The sequence below is a fragment of the Chiloscyllium plagiosum genome, unplaced genomic scaffold (assembly GCF_037043375.1).
Source record: "Chiloscyllium plagiosum isolate Xiang-an unplaced genomic scaffold, Cpla_swu_hap1 HiC_scaffold_35, whole genome shotgun sequence".
Lineage (NCBI taxonomy): Eukaryota > Metazoa > Chordata > Chondrichthyes > Orectolobiformes > Hemiscylliidae > Chiloscyllium > Chiloscyllium plagiosum.
The window spans coordinates 56,562,415-56,590,318 of NW_028270173.1; the positions used below are offsets into that span (position 1 = coordinate 56,562,415).

General features: G+C 39.8%; 1 protein-coding gene across 1 annotated transcript in view; it reads left to right on the top strand.

Annotated features, from left to right (window-relative positions):
• Positions 1-27,904, top strand: part of LOC122541262 (uncharacterized) — a 94,703-nt gene that overhangs the window by 21,203 nt on the left and 45,596 nt on the right. Inside the window, exon 5 of the mRNA XM_087979714.1 lies at positions 2,741-2,860. Coding sequence (XP_087835840.1) covers positions 2,741-2,860 — 120 coding nt within the window. The remainder of the gene's footprint in view (positions 1-2,740; positions 2,861-27,904) is intronic.

Consider the following 27,904-nt stretch of genomic DNA (forward strand, 5'->3'; position numbering starts at 1 on the left):
TAACTGGGGAGTATGCTACCGCAGTGCTGTCTTATGACTAGCAGGGCAAGCGTTGGGGAGACAGAATGTGAGTTACTCATCGCAGAATGCCCTGCTGTTCAGCCACAGCATTGATATAACTGGTTCAGCTAAGATTCTGGTAAATGGTAACCCTGGGATGTTGGTGGTGAGAAACGTAGTGATGGTCATGTCATTGAACATCAAGGAAACTGATTGGATTATTGGTGATGGACATTGCTTGGCACTGGGTGGCATGAAGGTTACTTATCACTTCCCACCCAGTGCCTAAATAGGAACTAGGTTTTGTTGCACATGCGCACAGATTGCTTCAGCACCTGGGGAGTTACCAATGAAACTGAATATTGTCCCTTAAATTAGAGGGCAGCTCATGGATGAAGCAGTTGAAGATGGTTGAACACCTTTAGCATCAGTTGCAGTGGAGAGTTTTCACTAATTAATGTTATCACTTTGCACAGTATCAAGTCTAGTCCAGTCTGCCCTCTGGTCTAACCTGAAACGTTCCACAAACTCTTCGTCTTGGCTCCCTTTGCCTCCCTGACTTCGAATTGAGATTGAGATTGAAAACATTGTACATGGCAGAACAGCAAGGCAGCTTTCCGTATAATTCTGAGTGGATGCAGAATACAAGGAACTTGCTTCAGGCAGTCATTTGGAAGTGTGGATAGAGTTTGAACCCACAAATTTTGCTTTACCAGACCAACACCTTATTAATTGGCTTCCTTTTGTTTAAGGTAGAGATATTTGTGGGTCTTCCATACCGTTTAGCTGTTGTGATGAAGATTCATGATAGAGTGTGTTAGGATTGCAGAGTTTAGATCTAATCTATTTATTACTGGAACATTTAGTCTTGCCTATCACATGATGATTACTCTGTTTGATGGGTAAGTAGTCCTATGTTGTGGCTTCACTTGGTTGACACTGTTTTAGACTTAGCTGGTGTTGCTCCTGACCTGCCCTCCTGTAGCCTCATCAGATCTCTGTGACAAGGAATTCCACAGATTCACTGTCTTCTGGGAGACGAGAGACCTTGTCATCTCTATTTTAAATGCACAACCAATTCTGAAAATATATATTCTGGTGTAAGCTCTCTCCGAAGGAGAAATCATCTTTCTGCATCTACTTTGTCAAGTCCATCAAAATCTTGCATATTTCCAGAAGGTCACCTCTCATTCTCCTAAATTCCAATGAGTACGTGTCCAACCAACTCAATACCTACTCATGAAACAGTCACTCAATACCTGGTGTCAGCCTAGGGAACCTTCTTTGGACTGTTTTATATCTTTCCTTAGATAGGGGACACAAAACTGATCACGGTATTCCAGTCGTGGCTTGAATATTGTCTTGTATAATTTTAGCAAAACCTCCTGACCTTTCCACTCCATTCCCTTTGAACAACATCCAGCCTTTGAAACCAACACCCCATGTGTCTTCCCTGTCACTCACTGAACTAGGCTGGTAGTTTCTTTTGTGATTTATACATGAGGATTCGCAAATCCCTTTTTGCTGAAGCTTTCTGCAGTCTTTCTCCATTTACATAATATTCAATTCCCACAGCAGCAAGAACAGAAAACTAGTCAGTGCAGCACTCCCTCAGTACTGACCCTCTGACAGTGCGGCACTCCCTCAGTACTGACCCGCTGACAGTGCGGCACTCCCTCAGTACTGACCCGCTGACAGTGCGGCACTCCCTCAGTACTGATCCGCTGACAGTGCGGCACTCCCTCAGTACTGACCCGCTGACAGTGCGGCACTCCGTCAGTACTGACCCGCTGACAGTGCAGCACTCCCTCAGTACTGACCTGCTGACAGTGCGGCACTCCCTCAGTACTGAACCTCCAACAGTGCGGCACTCCCTCAGTCCTGACCTCCGGGGCAGTGTGGCACTCCCTCAGTACTGACCCTCTGACAGTGCTGCACTCCCTCAGTACTGACCCACTGACAGTGCAACATCTCCATCCATCAGTACTGACCCTCCAACAGTGTGGCACTCCCTCAGTACTGACCCTCTAACAGTTCAGCAGTCCCTCAGTACTGACCCTCCAACATTGTGGCACTCCCTCAGTACTGACCCTCCAACAGTGCAGCACTCCCTCAGTACAGACCCTCCAACAGTGCGGCACTTGCTCAGTACTGACCCTCTGACAGTGTGGCACTCCCTCAGTACTGACTCTCCGACAGTGCGGCACTCGCTTAGTACCGACCCTCTGACAGTGTGGCACTCCCTCAGTACTGACCCTCCAACAGTGCAGCACTCCCTCAGAATAGTGCAACATTGCCTGAGTATGTCCCCTCCAACAGCTCCATGGACAGTGTCCCTTTCACCATGCAGCCGTGCCTCAGCATTGTTCCCCCAGCCACTGAGCAGTGCAGCATTCCCTCAGATCAGTAATGGAGTGACAGCCAAGCTGCTCAGGTCTTGAATGCCTTAATTGCTATGTCCCTAACCTCACTCTGCCCCTGCAGTACATTATCGGTTTGCGAACAAGGTTGGGGATTGATTTTTATCATGGTGTTTGTGTGAAGAGCTAACCTGCAATTCAGTTGAAATGGAGATGCTTTCAGTCAGTATACTGTCCATGTGGAAATATCAGTCATGTTGATCCCGAGGTTAGATAACATCTTCCTGGAAGATAGAACAGGATCAAACTAGGCCAACAGAACACTGAAAATATATTGAAGATCAGAGAAACAATCCTGATATTATTCAATTATGTTTCAGAAATTCCAGAAAATAGTGTGGGATACCTTCATCTCGGAATCTTAACCGGGTCAACAATCAGCGCATTATCTGTTCTTGTCGGGATAATTGGAATACTCATCTGGAAACAGCCATGGAGAGGTAAGACTCAGAGAGAGAGAGAGAGAGAGAGAGAGAGTGGGGGGGTAATGTGGAATTGTGGGACAGAGTGAGTCAATTGACCGTGTGTAATATGGCGATGTGAAATGTATAGTCAAACCAAACATCGATGGGATGTTGGTCTTTATTGCAAGAGGATTTAATGACAGAGGTAAGGAAATGCTGATACAATTGGAGAGCCTCAGTTCTGGAGTATTCTGTGTAATTTTGTTTTCCCGACCGAGGAAAGAATAAACTTGGCATCGAGCGAGCACAGTGGAGGCTCAGCATTCTGCTGCATTCCGATTGCTGGGATTAGTTTAAGACCCAGTTGGGGGCAGCTATATTGATTATCATCCCCATGTCCGACAGGCCATCAGGAAATGTATGGCATCCCAGCTGAACCACGAAAATGATCATCTAGCCAATGTGACTGCAACTATGAAGAATATAATACTGAACAGCTTTTGTCATTAATACTAAAATATCTCCATTTATTGTAAGAACTTTTATAAAATGCAAGAAAAAAATTACAATTTGGTACAATATGATGCAAACTTTGTTGAAAAATCACTGAATAGATCCACGTCCATTCCTGATTAATACACAGACTAAATAGATCCACGTCCATTCCTGATTAATACACCGACTAAATAGATCCACGTCCATTCCTGATTAATACGCAGACTAAATAGATCCACGTCCATTCCTGATTAATACACAGACTAAATAGATCCACGTCCATTCCTGATTAATACACAGACCAAATAGATCCACGCCCATTCCTGATTAATACACCGACTAAATAGATCCACGTCCATTCCTGATTAATACACAGACTAAATAGATCCACGTCCATTCCTGATTAATACACCGACTAAATAGATCCACGTCCATTCCTGATTAATACACCGACTAAATAGATCCACGTCCATTCCTGATTAATACACAGACTAAATAGATCCACGTCCATTCCTGATTAATACACAGAATAAACAGATCCACCTCCATTCCTGATTAATACACAGACTAAATAGATCCACGCCCATTCCTGATTAATACACAGACTAAATAGATCCACGTCCATTCCTGATTAATACACAGACTAAATAGATCCACGCCCATTCCTGATTAATACACAGACTAAATAGATCCACGCCCATTCCTGATTAATACACCGACTAAATAGATCCACGTCCATTCCTGATTAGTATACCGACTAAATAGATCCACGTCCATTCCTGATTAATACACAGACTAAATAGATCCACGTCCATTCCTGATTAATACACCGACTAAATAGATCCACGCCCATTCCTGATTAATACGCAGACTAAATAGATCCACGTCCATTCCTGATTAATACGCAGACTAAATAGATCCACGTCCATTCCTGATTAATACACAGACTAAATAGATCCACGTCCATTCCTGATTAATACACAGACTAAATAGATCCACGTTCATTCCTGATTAATACACAGACTAAATAGATCCACGTCCATTCCTGATTAATACACAGACTAAATAGATCCACGTCCCTTCCTGATTAACACACCGACTAAATAGATCCACGTCCATTCCTGATTAATACACCGACGAAATAGATCCACGTCGATTCCTGATTAATACACAGACTAAATAGATCCACGTCCATTCCTGATTAATACACAGACTAAATAGATCCACGCCCATTCCTGATTAATACACAGACTAAATAGATCCATGTCCAATCCTGATTAATACACCGACTAAATAGATCCACGTCCATTCCTGATTAATACACAGACTAAATAGATCCACGTCCCTTCCTGATTAACACACCGACTAAATAGATCCACGTCCATTCCTGATTAATACACAGACTAAATAGATCCACATCCATTCCTGATTAATACACCGACTAAATAGATCCACGTCCATTCCTGATTAACACACCGACTAAATAGATCCACGTCCATTCCTGATTAATACACCGACTAAATAGATCCACGTCCATTCCTGATTAATACACAGACTAAATAGATCCACGCCCATTCCTGATTAATACACAGACTAAATAGATCCACGTCCATTCCTGATTAATACACAGACTAAATAGATCCATGTCCAATCCTGATTAATACACCGACTAAATAGATCCACGTCCATTCCTGATTAATACACAAACTAAATAGATCCACGTCCATTCCTGATTAATACACAGACTAAATACATCCACGTCCATTCCTGATTAATACACCGACTAAATAGATCCATGTCCATTCCTGATTAATAGACCGACTAAATAGATCCACGTCCATTCCTGATTAATACACAGACTAAATAGATCCACGTCCATTCCTGATTAATACACAGACTAAATAGATCCACGTTCAATCCTGATTAATACACAGACTAAATAGATCCACGTCCATTCCTGATTAATACACAGACTAAATAGATCCACGTCCATTCCTGATTAATACACAGACTAAATAGATCCACGTCCATTCCTGATTAATACACCGACTAAATAGATCCACGCCCATTCCTGATTAATACACCGACTACATAGATCCACGTCCATTCCTGATTAATACACAGACTAAATACATCCACGCCCATTCCTGATTAATACACAGACTAAATAGATCCACGTCCATTCCTGATTAATATGCAGACTAAATAGATCCACGTCCATTCCTGATTAATACACAGACTAGATAGATCCACGCCCATTCCTGATTAATACACCGACTAAATAGATCCACGTCCCTTCCTGATTAATACACAGACTAAATAGATCCACGTCCATTCCTGATTAATACGCAGACTAAATAGATCCACGTCCATTCCTGATTAATACACAGACTAAATAGATCCACGTCCATTCCTGATTAATACGCAGACTAAATAGATCCACGCCCATTCCTGATTAATACACCGACTAAATAGATCCACGTCCATTCCTGATTAATACGCAGACTAAATAGATCCACGTCCATTCCTGATTAATACACCGACTAAATAGATCCACGCCCATTCCTGATTAATACACCGACTAAATAGATCCACGCCCATTCCTGATTAATACACCGACTACATAGATCCACGTCCATTCCTGATTAATACACAGACTAAATAGATCCACGTCCATTCCTGATTAATACACAAACAAAATAGATCCACGTCCATTCCTGATTAATACACAGACTAAATAGATCCACGCCCATTCCTGATTAATACACAGACTAAACAGATCCACGTCCATTCCTGATTAATACACAGACTAAATAGATCCACGCCCATTCCTGATTAATACACAGACTAAATAGATCCACGTCCATTCCTGATTAATACACAGACCAAATAGATCCACGCCCATTCCTGATTAATACACAGACTAAATAGATCCACGTCCATTCCTGATTAATAAACCGACTAAATAGATCCACGTCCATTCCTGATTAATACACCGACTAAATAGATCCACGTCCATTCCGGATTAATACACAGACTAAATAGATCCACGTCCATTCCTGATTAATACACAGACTAAATAGATCCACGTCCATTCCTGATTAGTATACCGACTAAATAGATCCACGCCCATTCCTGATTAATACACAGACTAAACAGATCCACCTCCATTCCTGATTAATACACAGACTAAATAGATCCACGCCCATTCCTGATTAATACACAGACTAAATAGATCCACGTCCATTCCTGATTAATACACAGACTAAATAGATCCACGCCCATTCCTGATTAATACACTGACTAAATAGATCCACGTCCATTCCTGATTAATACACAGACTAAATAGATCCACGCCCATTCCTGATTAATACACAGACTAAATAGATCCACGCCCATTCCTGATTAATACACTGACTAAATAGATCCACGTCCATTCCTGATTAATACACAGACTAAATAGATCCACGCCCATTCCTGATTAATACACAGACTAAATAGATCCACCTCCATTCCTGATTAATACACAGACTAAATAGATCCACGCCCATTCCTGATTAATACACAGACTAAATAGATCCACGTCCATTCCTGATTAATACACAGACTAAATAGATCCACGTCCATTCCTGATTAATACACAGACTAAATAGATCCACGCCCATTCCTGATTAATACACAGACTAAATAGATCCACGTCCATTCCTGATTAATACACCGACTAAATAGATCCACGTCCATTCCTGATTAATACACAGACTAAATAGATCCACGTCCATTCCTGATTAATACACCGACTAAATAGATCCACGTCCATTCCTGATTAATACACCGACTAAATAGATCCACGTCCATTCCTGATTAATACACCGACTAAATAGATCCACGTCCATTCCTGATTAATACACCGACTAAATAGATCCACGTCCATTCCTGATTAATACACTGACTAAATAGATCCACGTCCATTCCTGATTAATACACAGACTAAATAGATCCACGTCCATTCCTGATTAATACACCGACTAAATAGATCCACGTCCATTCCTGATTAATACACAGAGTAAATAGATCCACGTCCATTCCTGATTAACACACCGACTAAATAGATCCACGTCCATTCCTGATTAATACACAGACTAAATAGATCCACGTCCATTCCTGATTAATACGCAGACTAAATAGATCCACGTCCATTCCTGATTAATACACCGACTAAATAGATCCACGTCCATTCCTGATTAATACACCGACTAAATAGATCCACGTCCATTCCTGATTAATACACCGACTAAATAGATCCACGTCCATTCCTGATCAATACACCGACTACATAGATCCACGTCCATTCCTGATTAATACACAGACTAAATAGATCCACGCCCATTCCTGATTAATACACCGACTAAATAGATCCACGTCCATTCCTGATTAATACGCAGACTAAATAGATCCACGTCCATTCCTGATTAATACACAGACTAAATACATCCACGTCCATTCCTGATTAATACACCGACTAAATAGATCCACGTCCATTCCTGATTAATACACCGACTAAATAGATCCACGTCCATTCCTGATTAATACACCGACTAAATAGATCCACGCCCATTCCTGATTAATACACCGACTAAATAGATCCACGTCCATTCCTGATTAACACACCGACTAAATAGATCCACGTCCATTCCTGATTAATACACCGACTAAATAGATCCACGCCCATTCCTGATTAACACACCGACTAAATAGATCCACCTCCATTCCTGATTAATACACCGACTAAATAGATCCACGTCCATTCCTGATTAATACACAGACTAAATAGATCCACGTCCATTCCTGATTAATACACCGACTAAATAGATCCACGTCCATTCCTGATTAATACACAGACTAAATAGATCCACGCCCATTCCTGATTAATACACAGACTAAATAGATCCACGTCCATTCCTGATTAATACACAGACTAAATAGATCCACGCCCATTCCTGATTAATACACCGACTAAATAGATCCACGTCCATTCCTGATTAATACACAGACTAAATAGATCCACGCCCATTCCTGATTAATACACAGACTAAATAGATCCACGTCCATTCCTGATTAATACGCAGACTAAATAGATCCACGTCCATTCCTGATTAATACACAGACTAGATAGATCCACGCCCATTCCTGATTAATACACCGACTAAATAGATCCACGTCCATTCCTGATTAATACGCAGACTAAATAGATCCACGTCCATTCCTGATTAATACACAGACTAGATAGATCCACGCCCATTCCTGATTAACACACCGACTAAATAGATCCACGTCCATTCCTGATTAATACGCAGACTAAATAGATCCACGTCCATTCCTGATTAATACACCGACTAAATAGATCCACGCCCATTCCTGATTAATACACCGACTAAATAGATCCACGCCCATTCCTGATTAATACACCGACTAAATAGATCCACGTCCAATCCTGATTAATACACAGACTAAATAGATCCACGCCCATTCCTGATTAATACACAAACAAAATAGATCCACGTCCATTCCTGATTAATACACAGACTAAATAGATCCACGCCCATTCCTGATTAATACACAGACTAAATAGATCCACGCCCATTCCTGATTAATACACAGACTAAACAGATCCACGCCCATTCCTGATTAATACACCGACTAAATAGATCCACGCCCATTCCTGATTAATACACCGACTAAATAGATCCACGTCCATTCCTGATTAATACACAGACTAGATAGATCCACGCCCATTCCTGATTAATACACCGACTAAATAGATCCACGTCCATTCCTGATTAATACGCAGACTAAATAGATCCACGTCCATTCCTGATTAATACACAGACTAGATAGATCCACGCCCATTCCTGATTAACACACCGACTAAATAGATCCACGTCCATTCCTGATTAATACGCAGACTAAATAGATCCACGTCCATTCCTGATTAATACACCGACTAAATAGATCCACGCCCATTCCTGATTAATACACCGACTAAATAGATCCACGCCCATTCCTGATTAATACACCGACTAAATAGATCCACGTCCAATCCTGATTAATACACAGACTAAATAGATCCACGTCCATTCCTGATTAATACACCGACTAAATAGATCCACGTCCATTCCTGATTAATACACAGACTAAATAGATCCACGCCCATTCCTGATTAATACACAGACTAAATAGATCCACGCCCATTCCTGATTAATACACAGACTAAACAGATCCACGCCCATTCCTGATTAATACACCGACTAAATAGATCCACGTCCATTCCTGATTAATACACCGACTAAATAGATCCACGTCCATTCCTGATTAATACACCGACTAAATAGATCCACGCCCATTCCTGATTAATACACCGACTAAATAGATCCACGCCCATTCCTGATTAATACACAGACTAAACAGATCCACGCCCATTCCTGATTAATACACCGACTAAATAGATCCACGTCCATTCCTGATTAATACACCGACTAAACAGATCCACGCCCATTCCTGATTAATACACCGACTAAATAGATCCACGTCCATTCCTGATTAATACACCGACTAAATAGATCCACGCCCATTCCTGATTAATACACCGACTAAATAGATCCACGTCCAATCCTGATTAATACACAGACTAAATAGATCCACGTCCATTCCTGATTAATACACAGACTAAATAGATCCACGCCCATTCCTGATTAATACACAGACTAAACAGATCCACGTCCATTCCTGATTAATACACAGACTAAATAGATCCACGCCCATTCCTGATTAATACACAGACTAAATAGATCCACGTCCATTCCTGATTAATACACCGACTAAATAGATCCACGTCCATTCCTGATTAATACACAGACTAAATAGATCCACGTCCATTCCTGATTAGTATACCGACTAAATAGATCCACGTCCATTCCTGATTAATACACAGACTAAACAGATCCACCTCCATTCCTGATTAATACACAGACTAAATAGATCCACGTCCATTCCTGATTAATACACAGACTAAATAGATCCACGTCCATTCCTGATTAGTATACCGACTAAATAGATCCACGTCCATTCCTGATTAATACACAGACTAAATAGATCCACGTCCATTCCTGATTAATACACAGACTAAGTGGATCCACGCCCATTCCTGATTAATACACAGACTAAATAGATCCACGTCCATTCCTGATTAATACACAGACTAAATAGATCCACGCCCATTCCTGATTAATACACCGACTAAATAGATCCACGTCCATTCCTGATTAATACACCGACTAAATAGATCCACGTCCATTCCTGATTAATACACCGACTAAATAGATCCACGTCCATTCCTGATTAATACACAGACTAAATAGATCCACGCCCATTCCTGATTAATACACAGACTAAATAGATCCACGTCCATTCCTGATTAATACACAGACTAAATAGATCCACGCCCATTCCTGATTAATACACTGACTAAATAGATCCACGTCCATTCCTGATTAATACACAGACTAAATAGATCCACGCCCATTCCTGATTAATACACAGACTAAATAGATCCACGCCCATTCCTGATTAATACACTGACTAAATAGATCCACGTCCATTCCTGATTAATACACAGACTAAATAGATCCACGTCCATTCCTGATTAATACACAGACTAAATAGATCCACGTTCATTCCTGATTAATACACAGACTAAATAGATCCACGTCCATTCCTGATTAATACACAGACTAAATAGATCCACGTCCCTTCCTGATTAACACACCGACTAAATAGATCCACGTCCATTCCTGATTAATACACCGATGAAATAGATCCACGTCGATTCCTGATTAATACACAGACTAAATAGATCCACGTCCATTCCTGATTAATACACAGACTAAATAGATCCACGCCCATTCCTGATTAATACACAGACTAAATAGATCCATGTCCAATCCTGATTAATACACCGACTAAATAGATCCACGTCCATTCCTGATTAATACACAGACTAAATAGATCCACGTCCCTTCCTGATTAACACACCGACTAAATAGATCCACGTCCATTCCTGATTAATACACAGACTAAATAGATCCACATCCATTCCTGATTAATACACCGACTAAATAGATCCACGTCCATTCCTGATTAACACACCGACTAAATAGATCCACGTCCATTCCTGATTAATACACCGACTAAATAGATCCACGTCCATTCCTGATTAATACACAGACTAAATAGATCCACGCCCATTCCTGATTAATACACAGACTAAATAGATCCACGTCCATTCCTGATTAATACACAGACTAAATAGATCCATGTCCAATCCTGATTAATACACCGACTAAATAGATCCACGTCCATTCCTGATTAATACACAAACTAAATAGATCCACGTCCATTCCTGATTAATACACAGACTAAATACATCCACGTCCATTCCTGATTAATACACCGACTAAATAGATCCATGTCCATTCCTGATTAATACACCGACTAAATAGATCCACGTCCATTCCTGATTAATACACAGACTAAATAGATCCACGTCCATTCCTGATTAATACACAGACTAAATAGATCCACGTTCAATCCTGATTAATACACAGACTAAATAGATCCACGTCCATTCCTGATTAATACACAGACTAAATAGATCCACGTCCATTCCTGATTAATACACAGACTAAATAGATCCACGTCCATTCCTGATTAATACACCGACTAAATAGATCCACGCCCATTCCTGATTAATACACCGACTACATAGATCCACGTCCATTCCTGATTAATACACAGACTAAATACATCCACGCCCATTCCTGATTAATACACAGACTAAATAGATCCACGTCCATTCCTGATTAATATGCAGACTAAATAGATCCACGTCCATTCCTGATTAATACACAGACTAGATAGATCCACGCCCATTCCTGATTAATACACCGACTAAATAGATCCACGTCCATTCCTGATTAATACACAGACTAAATAGATCCACGTCCATTCCTGATTAATACGCAGACTAAATAGATCCACGTCCATTCCTGATTAATACACAGACTAAATAGATCCACGTCCATTCCTGATTAATACGCAGACTAAATAGATCCACGCCCATTCCTGATTAATACACCGACTAAATAGATCCACGTCCATTCCTGATTAATACGCAGACTAAATAGATCCACGTCCATTCCTGATTAATACACCGACTAAATAGATCCACGCCCATTCCTGATTAATACACCGACTAAATAGATCCACGCCCATTCCTGATTAATACACCGACTAAATAGATCCACGTCCAATCCTGATTAATACACAGACTAAATAGATCCACGTCCATTCCTGATTAATACACAAACAAAATAGATCCACGTCCATTCCTGATTAATACACAGACTAAATAGATCCACGCCCATTCCTGATTAATACACAGACTAAACAGATCCACGTCCATTCCTGATTAATACACAGACTAAATAGATCCACGCCCATTCCTGATTAATACACAGACTAAATAGATCCACGTCCATTCCTGATTAATACACAGACCAAATAGATCCACGCCCATTCCTGATTAATACACAGACTAAATAGATCCACGTCCATTCCTGATTAATACACCGACTAAATAGATCCACGTCCATTCCTGATTAATACACCGACTAAATAGATCCACGTCCATTCCGGATTAATACACAGACTAAATAGATCCACGTCCATTCCTGATTAATACACAGACTAAATAGATCCACGTCCATTCCTGATTAGTATACCGACTAAATAGATCCACGCCCTATTCCTGATTAATACACCGACTAAACAGATCCACCTCCATTCCTGATTAATACACAGACTAAATAGATCCACGTCCATTCCTGATTAATACACCGACTAAATAGATCCACGTCCATTCCTGATTAATACACCGACTAAATAGATCCACGTCCATTCCTGATTAATACACCGACTAAATAGATCCACGTCCATTCCTGATCAATACACCGACTACATAGATCCACGTCCATTCCTGATTAATACACAGACTAAATAGATCCACGCCCATTCCTGATTAGTATACCGACTAAATAGATCCACGTCCATTCCTGATTAATACACTGACTAAATAGATCCACGTCCATTCCTGATTAATACACAGACTAAATAGATCCACGTCCATTCCTGATTAATACACCGACTAAATAGATCCACGTCCATTCCTGATTAATACACAGAGTAAATAGATCCACGTCGATTCCTGATTAACACACCGACTAAATAGATCCACGTCCATTCCTGATTAATACACAGACTAAATAGATCCACGTCCATTCCTGATTAATACGCAGACTAAATAGATCCACGTCCATTCCTGATTAATACACCGACTAAATAGATCCACGTCCATTCCTGATTAATACACCGACTAAATAGATCCACGTCCATTCCTGATTAATACACCGACTAAATAGATCCACGTCCATTCCTGATCAATACACCGACTACATAGATCCACGTCCATTCCTGATTAATACACAGACTAAATAGATCCACGCCCATTCCTGATTAATACACCGACTAAATAGATCCACGTCCATTCCTGATTAATACGCAGACTAAATAGATCCACGTCCATTCCTGATTAATACACAGACTAAATAGATCCACGTCCATTCCTGATTAATACACAGACTAAATAGATCCACGCCCATTCCTGATTAATACACAGACTAAATAGATCCACGTCCATTCCTGATTAATACGCAGGCTAAATAGATCCACGTCCATTCCTGATTAATACACAGACTAAATAGATCCACGTCCATTCCTGATAAATACACCGACTAAATAGATCCACGTCCATTCCTGATTAATACACCGACTAAATAGATCCACGTCCATTCCTGATTAATACACAGACTAAATAGATCCACGTCCATTCCTGATTAATACACAGACTAAATAGATCCACGTCCATTCCTGATTAATACACAGACTAAATAGATCCACGCCCATTCCTGATTAATACACAGACTAAATAGATCCACGTCCATTCCTGATTAATACGCAGACTAAATAGATCCACGTCCATTCCTGATTAATACACAGACTAAATAGATCCACGCCCATTCCTGATTAATACACAGACTAAATAGATCCACGTCCATTCCTGATTAATACGCAGGCTAAATAGATCCATGTCCATTCCTGATTAATACACAGACTAAATAGATCCACGTCCATTCCTGATTAATACACAGACTAAATAGATCCACGTCCATTCATGATTAATACACCGACTAAATAGATCCACGTCCATTCCTGATTAATACACCGACTAAATAGATCCACGCCCATTCCTGATTAATACACCGACTAAATAGATCCACGCCCATTCCTGATTAATACACCGACTAAATAGATCCACGTCCAATCCTGATTAATACACAGACTAAATAGATCCACGTCCATTCCTGATTAATACACAAACAAAATAGATCCACGTCCATTCCTGATTAATACACAGACTAAATAGATCCACGCCCATTCCTGATTAATACACAGACTAAATAGATCCACGCCCATTCCTGATTAATACACAGACTAAACAGATCCACGCCCATTCCTGATTAATACACCGACTAAATAGATCCACGCCCATTCCTGATTAATACACCGACTAAATAGATCCACGTCCATTCCTGATTAATACACAGACTAGATAGATCCACGCCCATTCCTGATTAATACACCGACTAAATAGATCCACGTCCATTCCTGATTAATACGCAGACTAAATAGGTCCACGTCCATTCCTGATTAATACACAGACTAGATAGATCCACGCCCATTCCTGATTAACACACCGACTAAATAGATCCACGTCCATTCCTGATTAATACGCAGACTAAATAGATCCACGTCCATTCCTGATTAATACACCGACTAAATAGATCCACGCCCATTCCTGATTAATACACCGACTAAATAGATCCACGCCCATTCCTGATTAATACACCGACTAAATAGATCCACGTCCAATCCTGATTAATACACAGACTAAATAGATCCACGTCCATTCCTGATTAATACACCGACTAAATAGATCCACGTCCATTCCTGATTAATACACAGACTAAATAGATCCACGCCCATTCCTGATTAATACACAGACTAAATAGATCCACGCCCATTCCTGATTAATACACAGACTAAATAGATCCACGCCCATTCCTGATTAATACACCGACTAAATAGATCCACGTCCATTCCTGATTAATACACCGACTAAATAGATCCACGTCCATTCCTGATTAATACACCGACTAAATAGATCCACGCCCATTCCTGATTAATACACCGACTAAATAGATCCACGCCCATTCCTGATTAATACACAGACTAAACAGATCCACGCCCATTCCTGATTAATACACCGACTAAATAGATCCACGTCCATTCCTGATTAATACACCGACTAAACAGATCCACGCCCATTCCTGATTAATACACCGACTAAATAGATCCACGTCCATTCCTGATTAATACACCGACTAAATAGATCCACGCCCATTCCTGATTAATACACCGACTAAATAGATCCACGTCCAATCCTGATTAATACACAGACTAAATAGATCCACGTCCATTCCTGATTAATACACAAACAAAATAGATCCACGTCCATTCCTGATTAATACACAAACAAAATAGATCCACGTCCATTCCTGATTAATACACAGACTAAATAGATCCACGCCCATTCCTGATTAATACACAGACTAAACAGATCCACGTCCATTCCTGATTAATACACAGACTAAATAGATCCACGCCCATTCCTGATTAATACACAGACTAAACAGATCCACGTCCATTCCTGATTAATACACAGACTAAATAGATCCACGCCCATTCCTGATTAATACACAGACTAAATAGATCCACGTCCATTCCTGATTCATACACAGACCAAATAGATCCACGCCCATTCCTGATTAATGCACAGACTAAATAGATCCACGCCCATTCCTGATTAATACACAGACTAAATAGATCCACGCCCATTCCTGATTAATACACTGACTAAATAGATCCACGCCCATTCCTGATTAATACACTGACTAAATAGATCCACGTCCATTCCTGATTAATACACAGACTAAATAGATCCACGTCCATTCCTGATTAATACACAGACTAAATAGATCCACGTTCATTCCTGATTAATACACAGACTAAATAGATCCACGTCCATTCCTGATTAATACACAGACTAAATAGATCCACGTCCCTTCCTGATTAACACACCGACTAAATAGATCCACGTCCATTCCTGATTAATACACCGACGAAATAGATCCACGTCGATTCCTGATTAATACACAGACTAAATAGATCCACGTCCATTCCTGATTAATACACAGACTAAATAGATCCACGCCCATTCCTGATTAATACACAGACTAAATAGATCCATGTCCAATCCTGATTAATACACCGACTAAATAGATCCACGTCCATTCCTGATTAATACACAGACTAAATAGATCCACGTCCCTTCCTGATTAACACACCGACTAAATAGATCCACGTCCATTCCTGATTAATACACAGACTAAATAGATCCACATCCATTCCTGATTAATACACCGACTAAATAGATCCACGTCCATTCCTGATTAACACACCGACTAAATAGATCCACGTCCATTCCTGATTAATACACCGACTAAATAGATCCACGTCCATTCCTGATTAATACACAGACTAAATAGATCCACGCCCATTCCTGATTAATACACAGACTAAATAGATCCACGTCCATTCCTGATTAATACACAGACTAAATAGATCCATGTCCAATCCTGATTAATACACCGACTAAATAGATCCACGTCCATTCCTGATTAATACACAAACTAAATAGATCCACGTCCATTCCTGATTAATACACAGACTAAATACATCCACGTCCATTCCTGATTAATACACCGACTAAATAGATCCATGTCCATTCCTGATTAATACACCGACTAAATAGATCCACGTCCATTCCTGATTAATACACAGACTAAATAGATCCACGCCCATTCCTGATTAATACACAGACTAAATAGATCCACGTTCAATCCTGATTAATACACAGACTAAATAGATCCACGTCCATTCCTGATTAATACACAGACTAAATAGATCCACGTCCATTCCTGATTAATACACAGACTAAATAGATCCACGTCCATTCCTGATTAATACACCGACTAAATAGATCCACGCCCATTCCTGATTAATACACCGACTACATAGATCCACGTCCATTCCTGATTAATACACAGACTAAATACATCCACGCCCATTCCTGATTAATGCACAGACTAAATAGATCCACGTCCATTCCTGATTAATATGCAGACTAAATAGATCCACGTCCATTCCTGATTAATACACAGACTAGATAGATCCACGCCCATTCCTGATTAATACACCGACTAAATAGATCCACGTCCATTCCTGATTAATACACAGACTAAATAGATCCACGTCCATTCCTGATTAATACGCAGACTAAATAGATCCACGTCCATTCCTGATTAATACACAGACTAAATAGATCCACGTCCATTCCTGATTAATACGCAGACTAAATATATCCACGCCCATTCCTGATTAATACACCGACTAAATAGATCCACGTCCATTCCTGATTAATACGCAGACTAAATAGATCCACGTCCATTCCTGATTAATACACCGACTAAATAGATCCACGCCCATTCCTGATTAATACACCGACTAAATAGATCCACGCCCATTCCTGATTAATACACCGACTAAATAGATCCACGTCCAATCCTGATTAATACACAGACTAAATAGATCCACGTCCATTCCTGATTAATACACAAACAAAATAGATCCACGTCCATTCCTGATTAATACACAGACTAAATAGATCCACGCCCATTCCTGATTAATACACAGACTAAACAGATCCACGTCCATTCCTGATTAATACACAGACTAAATAGATCCACGCCCATTCCTGATTAATACACAGACTAAATAGATCCACGTCCATTCCTGATTAATACACAGACCAAATAGATCCACGCCCATTCCTGATTAATACACAGACTAAATAGATCCACGTCCATTCCTGATTCATACACCGACTAAATAGATCCACGTCCATTCCTGATTAATACACCGACTAAATAGATCCACGTCCATTCCGGATTAATACACAGACTAAATAGATCCACGTCCATTCCTGATTAATACACAGACTAAATAGATCCACGTCCATTCCTGATTAATACACAGACTAAATAGATCCACGTCCATTCCTGATTAATACCCAGACTAAATAGATCCACCTCCATTCCTGATTAATACACAGACTAAATAGATCCACGCCCATTCCTGATTAATACACAGACTAAATAGATCCACGCCCATTCCTGATTAATACACAGACTAAATAGATCCACGTCCATTCCTGATTAATACACAGACTAAATAGATCCACGCCCATTCCTGATTAGTATACCGACTAAATAGATCCACGCCCTATTCCTGATTAATACACAGACTAAACAGATCCACCTCCATTCCTGATTAATACACAGACTAAATAGATCCACGCCCATTCCTGATTAATACACAGACTAAATAGATCCACGTCCATTCCTGATTAATACACAGACTAAATAGATCCACGTCCATTCCTGATTAATACACAGACTAAATAGATCCACGCCCATTCCTGATTAATACACTGACTAAATAGATCCACGTCCATTCCTGATTAATACACAGACTAAATAGATCCACGCCCATTCCTGATTAATACACAGACTAAATAGATCCACGCCCATTCCTGATTAATACACTGACTAAATAGATCCACGTCCATTCCTGATTAATACACAGACTAAATAGATCCACGCCCATTCCTGATTAATACACAGACTAAATAGATCCACCTCCATTCCTGATTAATACACAGACTAAATAGATCCACGCCCATTCCTGATTAATACACAGACTAAATAGATCCACGTCCATTCCTGATTAATACACAGACTAAATAGATCCACGTCCATTCCTGATTAATACACAGACTAAATAGATCCACGCCCATTCCTGATTAATACACAGACTAAATAGATCCACGTCCATTCCTGATTAATACACCGACTAAATAGATCCACGTCCATTCCTGATTAATACACAGACTAAATAGATCCACGTCCATTCCTGATTAATACACCGACTAAATAGATCCACGTCCATTCCTGATTAATACACAGACTAAATAGATCCACGTCCATTCCTGATTAATACACCGACTAAATAGATCCACGTCCATTCCTGATTAATACACAGACTAAATAGATCCACGTCCATTCCTGATTAATACACCGACTAAATAGATCCACGTCCATTCCTGATTAGTATACCGACTAAATAGATCCACGTCCATTCCTGATTAATACACTGACTAAATAGATCCACGTCCATTCCTGATTAATACACAGACTAAATAGATCCACGTCCATTCCTGATTAATACACCGACTAAATAGATCCACGTCCATTCCTGATTAATACACAGAGTAAATAGATCCACGTCCATTCCTGATTAATACACTGACTAAATAGATCCACGTCCATTCCTGATTAATACACAGACTAAATAGATCCACGCCCATTCCTGATTAATACACAGACTAAATAGATCCACGTCCATTCCTGATTAATACGCAGGCTAAATAGATCCACGTCCATTCCTGATTAATACACAGACTAAATAGATCCACGTCCATTCCTGATTAATACACCGACTAAATAGATCCACGTCCATTCCTGATTAATACACCGACTAAATAGATCCACGTCCATTCCTGATTAATACACAGACTAAATAGATCCACGTCCATTCCTGATTAATACACAGACTAAATAGATCCACGTCCATTCCTGATTAATACACAGACTAAATAGATCCACGCCCATTCCTGATTAATACGCAGGCTAAATAGATCCATGTCCATTCCTGATTAATACACAGACTAAATAGATCCACGTCCATTCCTGATTAATACACAGACTAAATAGATCCACGTCCATTCCTGATTAATACACCGACTAAATAGATCCACGTCCATTCCTGATTAATACACCGACTAAATAGATCCACGTCCATTCCTGATTAATACACAGACTAAATAGATCCACGTCCATTCCTGATTAATACACAGACTAAATAGATCCACGTTCAATCCTGATTAATACACAGACTAAATAGATCCACGTCCATTCCTGATTAATACACAGACTAAATAGATCCACGCCCATTCCTGATTAATACACAGACTAAATAGATCCACGCCCATTCCTGATTAATACACAGACTAAATAGATCCACGTCCATTCCTGATTAATACACAGACTAAATACATCCACGTCCATTCCTGATTAATACACCGACTAAATAGATCCACGTCCATTCCTGATTAATACACCGACTAAATAGATCCACGTCCATTCCTGATTAATACACCGACTAAATAGATCCACGCCCATTCCTGATTAATACACCGACTAAATAGATCCACGTCCATTCCTGATTAACACACCGACTAAATAAATCCACGTCCATTCCTGATTAATACACCGACTAAATAGATCCACGCCCATTCCTGATTAACACACCGACTAAATAGATCCACCTCCATTCCTGATTAATACACCGACTAAATAGATCCACGTCCATTCCTGATTAATACACAGACTAAATAGATCCACGTCCATTCCTGATTAATACACCGACTAAATAGATCCACGTACATTCCTGATTATTACACAGACTAAATAGATCCACGCCCATTCCTGATTAATACACAGACTAAATAGATCCACGTCCATTCCTGATTAATACACAGACTAAATAGATCCACGCCCATTCCTGATTAATACACCGACTAAATAGATCCACGTCCATTCCTGATTAATACACAGACTAAATAGATCCACGCCCATTCCTGATTAATACACAGACTAAATAGATCCACGTCCATTCCTGATTAATACGCAGACTAAATAGATCCACGTCCATTCCTGATTAATACACAGACTAGATAGATCCACGCCCATTCCTGATTAATACACCGACTAAATAGATCCACGTCCATTCCTGATTAATACGCAGACTAAATAGATCCACGTCCATTCCTGATTAATACACAGACTAGATAGATCCACGCCCATTCCTGATTAACACACCGACTAAATAGATCCACGTCCATTCCTGATTAATACGCAGACTAAATAGATCCACGTCCATTCCTGATTAATACACCGACTAAATAGATCCACGCCCATTCCTGATTAATACACCGACTAAATAGATCCACGCCCATTCCTGATTAATACACCGACTAAATAGATCCACGTCCAATCCTGATTAATACACAGACTAAATAGATCCACGTCCATTCCTGATTAATACACAAACAAAATAGATCCACGTCCATTCCTGATTAATACACAGACTAAATAGATCCACGCCCATTCCTGATTAATACACAGACTAAATAGATCCACGCCCATTCCTGATTAATACACAGACTAAACAGATCCACGCCCATTCCTGATTAATACACCGACTAAATAGATCCACGCCCATTCCTGATTAATACACCGACTAAATAGATCCACGTCCATTCCTGATTAATACACAGACTAGATAGATCCACGCCCATTCCTGATTAATACACCGACTAAATAGATCCACGTCCATTCCTGATTAATACGCAGACTAAATAGATCCACGTCCATTCCTGATTAATACACAGACTAGATAGATCCACGCCCATTCCTGATTAACACACCGACTAAATAGATCCACGTCCATTCCTGATTAATACGCAGACTAAATAGATCCACGTCCATTCCTGATTAATACACCGACTAAATAGATCCACGCCCATTCCTGATTAATACACCGACTAAATAGATCCACGCCCATTCCTGATTAATACACCGACTAAATAGATCCACGTCCAATCCTGATTAATACACAGACTAAATAGATCCACGTCCATTCCTGATTAATACACCGACTAAATAGATCCACGTCCATTCCTGATTAATACACAGACTAAATAGATCCACGCCCATTCCTGATTAATACACAGACTAAATAGATCCACGCCCATTCCTGATTAATACACAGACTAAACAGATCCACGCCCATTCCTGATTAATACACCGACTAAATAGATCCACGTCCATTCCTGATTAATACACCGACTAAATAGATCCACGTCCATTCCTGATTAATACACCGACTAAATAGATCCACGCCCATTCCTGATTAATACACCGACTAAATAGATCCACGCCCATTCCTGATTAATACACAGACTAAACAGATCCACGCCCATTCCTGATTAATACACCGACTAAATAGATCCACGTCCATTCCTGATTAATACACCGACTAAACAGATCCACGCCCATTCCTGATTAATACACCGACTAAATAGATCCACGTCCATTCCTGATTAATACACCGACTAAATAGATCCACGCCCATTCCTGATTAATACACCGACTAAATAGATCCACGCCCATTCCTGATTAATACACCGACTAAATAGATCCACGTCCAATCCTGATTAATACACAGACTAAATAGATCCACGTCCATTCCTGATTAATACACAAACAAAATAGATCCACGTCCATTCCTGATTAATACACAAACAAAATAGATCCACGTCCATTCCTGATTAATACACAGACTAAATAGATCCACGCCCATTCCTGATTAATACACAGACTAAACAGATCCACGTCCATTCCTGATTAATACACAGACTAAATAGATCCACGCCCATTCCTGATTAATACACAGACTAAACAGATCCACGTCCATTCCTGATTAATACACAGACTAAATAGATCCACGCCCATTCCTGATTAATACACAGACTAAATAGATCCACGTCCATTCCTGATTCATACACAGACCAAATAGATCCACGCCCATTCCTGATTAATGCACAGACTAAATAGATCCACGTCCATTCCTGATTAATACACCGACTAAATAGATCCACGTCCATTCCTGATTAATACACCGACTAAATAGATCCACGTCCATTCCTGATTAATACACAGACTAAATAGATCCACGTCCATTCCTGATTAGTATACCGACTAAATAGATCCACGCCCATTCCTGATTAATACACAGACTAAACAGATCCACCTCCATTCCTGATTAATACACAGACTAAATAGATCCACGCCCATTCCTGATTAATACACAGACTAAATAGATCCACGTCCATTCCTGATTAATACACAGACTAAGTGGATCCACGCCCATTCCAGATTAATACACAGACTAAATAGATCCACGTCCATTCCTGATTAATACACAGACTAAATAGATCCACGCCCATTCCTGATTAATACACCGACTAAATAGATCCACGTCCATTCCTGATTAATACACCGACTAAATAGATCCACGTCCATTCCTGATTAATACACCGACTAAATAGATCCACGTCCATTCCTGATTAATACACAGACTAAATAGATCCACGCCCATTCCTGATTAATACACAGACTAAATAGATCCACGTCCATTCCTGATTAATACACAGACTAAATAGATCCACGCCCATTCCTGATTAATACACAGACTAAATAGATCCACGTCCATTCCTGATTAATACACAGACTAAGTGGATCCACGCCCATTCCTGATTAATACACCGACTAAATAGATCCACGTCCATTCCTGATTAATACACCGACTAAATAGATCCACGCCCATTCCTGATTAATACACAGACTAAATAGATCCACGTCCATTCCTGATTAATACACAGACTAAATAGATCCACGTCCATTCCTGATTAATACACAGACTAAATAGATCCACGTCCATTCCTGATTAATACACCGACTAAACAGATCCCCGTCCATTCCTGATTAATACACAGAGTAAATAGATCCACGTCCATTCCTGATTAACACACCGACTAAATAGATCCACGTCCATTCCTGATTAATACACAGACTAAATAGATCCACGTCCATTCCTGATTAATACACAGAGTAAATAGATCCACGTCCATTCCTGATTAACACACCGACTAAATAGATCCATGTCCATTCCTGATTAATACGCAGACTAAATAGATCCACGTCCATTCCTGATTAATACACAGAGTAAATAGATCCACGTCCATTCCTGATTAACACACCGACTAAATAGATCCATGTCCATTCCTGATTAATACGCAGACTAAATAGATCCACGTCCATTCCTGATTAATACGCAGACTAAATAGATCCACGTCCATTCCTGATTAATACACAGACTAAATAGATCCACGCCCATTCCTGATTAATACACAGACTAAACAGATCCACGTCCATTCCTGATTAATACACAGACTAAACAGATCCACGCCCATTCCTGATTAATACACAGACTAAACAGATCCACGTCCATTCCTGATTAATACACAGACTAAATAGATCCACGTCCATTCCTGATTAATACACCGACTAAATAGATCCATGCCCATTCCTGATTAATACACAGACTAAATAGATCCACGTCCATTCCTGATTAATACACAGACTAAATAGATCCACGCCCATTCCTGATTAATACACCGACTAAATAGATCCACGTCCATTCCTGATTAATACACAGACTAAATAGATCCACGTCCATTCCTGATTAATGCACCGACTAAATAGATCCACGTCCATTCCTGATTAATACACCGACTAAATAGATCCACGTCCATTCCTGATTAATACACAGACTAAATAGATCCACGCCCATTCCTGATTAATACACCGACTAAATAGATCCACGCCCATTCCTGATTAATACACCGACTAAATAGATCCACGTCCATTCCTGATTAATACACAGACTAAATAGATCCATGCCCATTCCTGATTAATACACCGACTAAATAGATCCACGTCCATTCCTGATTAATACGCAGACTAAATAGATCCACGTCCATTCCTGATTAATACGCAGACTAAATAGATCCACGTCCATTCCTGATTAATACACAGACTAAATAGATCCACGTCCATTCCTGATTAATACGCAGACTAAATAGATCCACGTCCATTCCTGATTAATACACAGACTAAATAGATCCATGCCCATTCCTGATTAATACACCGACTAAATAGATCCACGTCCATTCCTGATTAATACGCAGACTAAATAGATCCACGTCCATTCCTGATTAATACACAGACTAAATAGATCCACGTCCATTCCTGATTAATACGCAGACTAAATAGATCCACACCCATTCCTGATTAATACACCGACTAAATAGATCCACGCCCATTCCTGATTAATACACAGACTAAATAGATCCACGCCCATTCCTGATTAATACACCGACTAAATAGATCCACGCCCATTCCTGATTAATACACAGACTAAATAGATCCACGCCCATTCCTGATTAATACACCGACTAAATAGATCCACGCCCATTCCTGATTAATACACAGACTAAATAGATCCACGCCCATTCCTGATTAATACACCGACTAAATAGATCCACGCCCATTCCTGATTAATACGCAGACTAAATAGATCCACGCCCATTCCTGATTAATACACAAACAAAATAGATCCACGTCCATTCCTGATTAATACACAGACTAAATAGATCCACGTCCATTCCTGATTAATACGCAGACTAAATAGATCCACGTCCATTCCTGATTAATACGCAGACTAAATAGATCCACGTCCATTCCTGATTAATACACAGACTAAATAGATCCACGCCCATTCCTGATTAATACACGGACTAAATAGATCCACGTCCATTCCTGATTAATACACGGACTAAATAGATCCACGTCCATTCCTGATTAATACACCGACTAAATAGATCCACGTCCATTCCTGATTAATACACAGACTAAATAGATCCACGCCCATTCCTGATTAATACACAGACTAAATAGATCCACGTCCATTCCTGATTAATACACAGACTAAATAGATCCACGCCCATTCCTGATTTATTCTCAGACTAAATAGATCCACGCCCATTCCTGATTAATACACAGACTAAATAGATCCACGCCCATTCCTGATTAATACACAGACTAAATAGATCCACGTCCATTCCTGATTAATACAGACTAAATAGATCCACGCCCATTCCTGATTAATACACAGAACAAAAGCAAAGCATGTGACACAGGTGGAAAGGAACATACAAGGGGTTAAACAAAATTCCTTGTGGCAAAATGTCCAGGCTTCAAAGGTGGTGTCTGTGTGTCTCAGAGTTCCTGGCAATTATTGATTATTAGCACTGATCACTTCCAACTGTCTGTAAAGCAGTGGACAGTTTTCACTTCGATAGTTGTGCGAGTGAACTTCGGTCTTTTCTTGTTCCCATTCTTGGTTTTACTGACTTGCACATACAGACGTTGAATTTAACAACTACAGGCAGTCAATTCTTTATCCGAAACCCTCTGGACCGGCTGTGTTTCAGATTTCAGAATTTTTTGGATAAAGGATTAAATGACATTTTCATAGTAAAAATTAAAAAAAGTTACCATACAGCAGTCGCACCTGTGATTACTATGAGCACTGAGAGAGAATTGTGCGGGGCCGTGCTGCGACACCATGCCTGAGTGATGTGGCTCGAGTGGGTGTCGTGTTGAGTTAACTGTTTGCACACCAAACAATTTCGATAATGAGAAAACAAGTTCAGGAAAAAACTTTGGATTTCAGAGCTTTTTAGATTTCGGGATTTCAGATGAACGATTGTCAATCTGTAGAATATGGAATGAGGCTTTAAATCTATTGCTTTTGAAATGAACTTGAGTACATGGCCATTTTAACACCATATTAAACTGTGTGGCAACATCTAATGAAAAATGTTCCTCTCCCCTATTTGGCCCTTATTATCCAAACTGTAAATGGTTTCCTTATTCCTCTTACCCAGTTGCACTCTGTTACACATATCTATGTTGAAATCCATTTGCCAATTAAGTTCACATTCTTCAAGTTTATTCATTCCTTGTATTTCTTTTCTTCCTTAGTTTCAAGTATTTCCTCTAAGTGAGTTTCATTGCATGTGTGTTTTGCCTCCAAAAGCCCTCAAACCCCTGGGAAGATACTGTTGCAACACGGGGTAAACCCCTCTGCTAACATAAACTAGCAACACAGAAAAGATTCATACTGTGTATAATCTGTTAAAATTCGAGAGGCAAAGAATTATCCTCAAAGTCATTATTCTTTAAGTCTAACAGAGAATATTAAAACTAATAACTATTGACAACTCATTTCTCTTAAACCTCTCTTTTACCTCCCACTCGACAATACTAGTCCAATAAAAAAAAAGATTATGATTTACAAAAAAGAAAGTAACCACGTTTCAAAACCAGTCAGCTGCTACTCCCCCACAGACAGGTACCTTTCAGAGAG